General features: G+C 57.2%; 1 protein-coding gene across 1 annotated transcript in view; it reads left to right on the forward strand.

Moving 5' to 3' along the window:
* Positions 1-2,926, forward strand: part of CAPN13 (calpain 13) — a 59,621-nt gene that overhangs the window by 42,430 nt on the left and 14,265 nt on the right. Inside the window, exons 14-16 of the mRNA XM_012727345.1 lie at positions 224-309; positions 393-451; positions 2,011-2,079. Coding sequence (XP_012582799.1) covers positions 224-309; positions 393-451; positions 2,011-2,079 — 214 coding nt within the window. The remainder of the gene's footprint in view (positions 1-223; positions 310-392; positions 452-2,010; positions 2,080-2,926) is intronic.

The following is a 2,926-nucleotide window of genomic DNA, read 5'->3' on the forward strand; positions in this document are numbered from 1 at the left end:
GGGGAGGAGGCAAACCCTGCTGCTCTGGGTCCAGTCAGGGGTGGGAGCAATGGGCGCGCCTCACAGGCGTCAGGAGAGGGAGCTGTCAGTGCTGCTGGAGCATCAGGAGCGAAGCCTTGCCAGAGGGGGCTGGGCACTACAGGCTGGGGAGTAGCACCTGGAAACCCAGTGTTTGTACAGAGCCAGGCAGCATACCCATACCCCTCAGCGCGAGCCCCGTGTGATTCTGCTTCTTCTCTTGCTCCCACCAGGGAGTGGACATTGATGCCATGCGCCTTCAGCGTCTCCTCAACCAGGAACTCCTGAGAGGTAAGGCCAAACTGCCCGCCACCTCGACCCCCCTGCCGCCATCCAGTGTCATCCCAGCCTCCTTCCCCTTCTCTCCTCTTCAGGACGCCCAGAGGACACTTTCTCTTTGGACCAGTGCCGGAGCATGGTGGCGCTGATGGATGTATCCTTTGCTGCCCCCACTCCACCCTGTACCGCCCCCCACGTCTCAGGTTTTCTCTGCAGCTCCCCTGGGGTCGAGTTGGGCCAGTAGAGATCGCTTCTCTCGCGCTCCGTGTTATGGCTCCTTCCTGGCTCTATGTTCCGTTGAGGTTTCTGAGGATTCTGCATTAAGCCACTAACCACGGCAGCAGTGGTAGGAGTTATCCTCTGTTAGACATCTTTTGCGCATGCGAGCTGTAATTCTTGCAGCAACCCCTGTGATGTAAGTACCAGACCGTCACTCAGAGGAAGGCATGGGCTCAGAGCGACTAAGTCTTCAGAGCAGGTGGCAGTTTGCCAGAAAGTCTTCAGAGCAGGTGCCTGGTTTGAAGCTGGCCTTTTAGTGGCCACTGTCTGTGTTCCACGGGGCCTCCTTGTGGCTCCAGTGGGAGATGCCACGCCCCCCTTCCCACTGGAGGAGCCCTCCCTGCTGAAACCCCTTATTCAACAAGCCCCAGTTCAGTTATAAGAACCCCTGAGACTCGTAGAAAGGTCCTTGGCCCACACAACATTGTCCTTTTTACTACGAGGCTGCATTTGCAGAGAAACCTGAGGTGGGCGCAGCTTGCTGTCCAAGTTCCATGGCCGCACGTAGCGGGCTGGTCTCCTGACTCCTGCCCTGACTTCATCTCAATGAGCCAGTTCCCCGCTGTGGGACCCATTGGGGGGGCGGGGGGCGAGGTCGGGGGTGCTGGACAGGAGAGCTGGCTCCCTCCACTTGTGCCTTCCACCAGCTGCTGCGGGTGGTTCTTCCCCTGGGCGTGTGCTGCCTCTGAGTGGGACAGGGCCTGTGTGTTCACAGTTAACCAGGCTCGATTGGAAATGCGAAGCAGGCCATTGTCAAACACAGGGCTTCTGGATGAAGCCATAAATCAGGCCCTGTCTCTGCCGGCTGGGGCTCAGCCTTGCTCAGAGGCCGCCCCTCCCCACAGAGGAGTCACATGGCCGGCTGCCGCCACACAGCCTGGCCGTGCCTGCTGGACCCTTGCAGAGCAGGCAGGTTCTTTCTGCCCTTTCTCCTCCTGACCCAGCAGTTCCCCTCCACCTCCTCAGGGATGGAATCTTTCCTTCCATTAGTTCCTATTAAACCTGTCGTAAGAGAGACCAGACCTGGCTTTAGTGTGGGCGCATGAGCCCTCCCCTCCAGCTCATGCTCTGCACACTCACCTCTGCTGCAGCTTTGGCAGGTGCTACGACCGCTCCTGCTCCTCCCCACTCTCCCTGCTGGGGTCCCTCCCTACGGGGAAGGTTGTGATCTGGACTCTTTCTCCTTCTTCCTCGGGATGCGGGTGATGACGATGGTCCTCTTTCTCGAGGCGTTCTTCCCTTCCAATTGTCCATTTTCCCTTGTGAATTAATCTAAGCCAGGACCCTTGCACACAGACCCAGCGGGAGCTGGTTGACATGGGGCCTCGTGCAGGTGACGGCTGCGCCTGTGTTAGGGTTGATGGATGGGGCTGCTCCCGCCAAGCCCCACTGCTCACTGCAGCCTGGACTGGTTAACTCTTAACTGCCTGCCAGCTGAAAGTGGATGGGCGGCTGGACGAAGAGGAGTTTTCAAGACTATGGAGCCGTCTGCTTCACTGTCGGGTACGAGCGTGTTCTCTTGACTGACATTTATCCTTCCAGTTTAGTCGAAATCTATGGGTGCCTGCCAGGGTTGAGGAGTTGGAAGAAGGGGCACATCACCCCTGCCCTCGACGAGCACTCCGGTTGTTTGGGGAGACAATGGCATACCAGAAGGTCACAGCGATGCCAATCTCAGGATGAGCATGCTCCAAGAGTGTGGCAGCCCCCCCCACTTCTCTCTGGGCCCCAGCAATATCCCAGACCCCTCACTCAACTCACTCCCTTCCCATCCATCTGCCAGAAGACGTCAAAGTCACAGATGTGGTCTGTGGTCTCACCACTGTCTTACAAACTCATCAGAGCTGCTACCAGTGTCCTCAGAGTTTGCTCGTATTTTGGGGTCCAGGAGAAGCATTGCACTCAGCCCTCCCACTCCTGCACCCACCCCCAAACCTCAGTTTCTTCCCAGAATCCCTAAACTGGTGAGTGCCCAGCCAGCTGAGAGCCCAACCTGCCCCGCAGGGCCTCCGGGCCTTGTGAGTTCCTCCTGCCGCTCCCAACACTTGGGCCCCAGTAGTAAAGGCACCTGTGTGACTATCCCAGGATGTATCACTCATTCATGCCTGTCTTGGCGTCCCTTGGTTTCTCACTGGGCACTGCAATGGGTAACGTGACCCCCACCCCCATTAGATTGTGGGTCTTCGGGGGCAAGAGCTCCCTCATACTCACCTTCATTCTCCAATGACGGTCTCGTAAACATGCTGAATAAATGACTCAAGTACTGAGTGATTTCCTAAGCAAGAAGATTCTAGGCACTTATACTCACCAAAGGCCAAATAATATCAGCAAAATATCCTCCAGCTGCTAT

This window comes from Condylura cristata, unplaced genomic scaffold (assembly GCF_000260355.1).
Source record: "Condylura cristata isolate star-nosed mole 26May11 unplaced genomic scaffold, ConCri1.0 scaffold00020, whole genome shotgun sequence".
In the NCBI taxonomy this organism is placed as follows: Eukaryota; Metazoa; Chordata; class Mammalia; order Eulipotyphla; family Talpidae; genus Condylura; species Condylura cristata.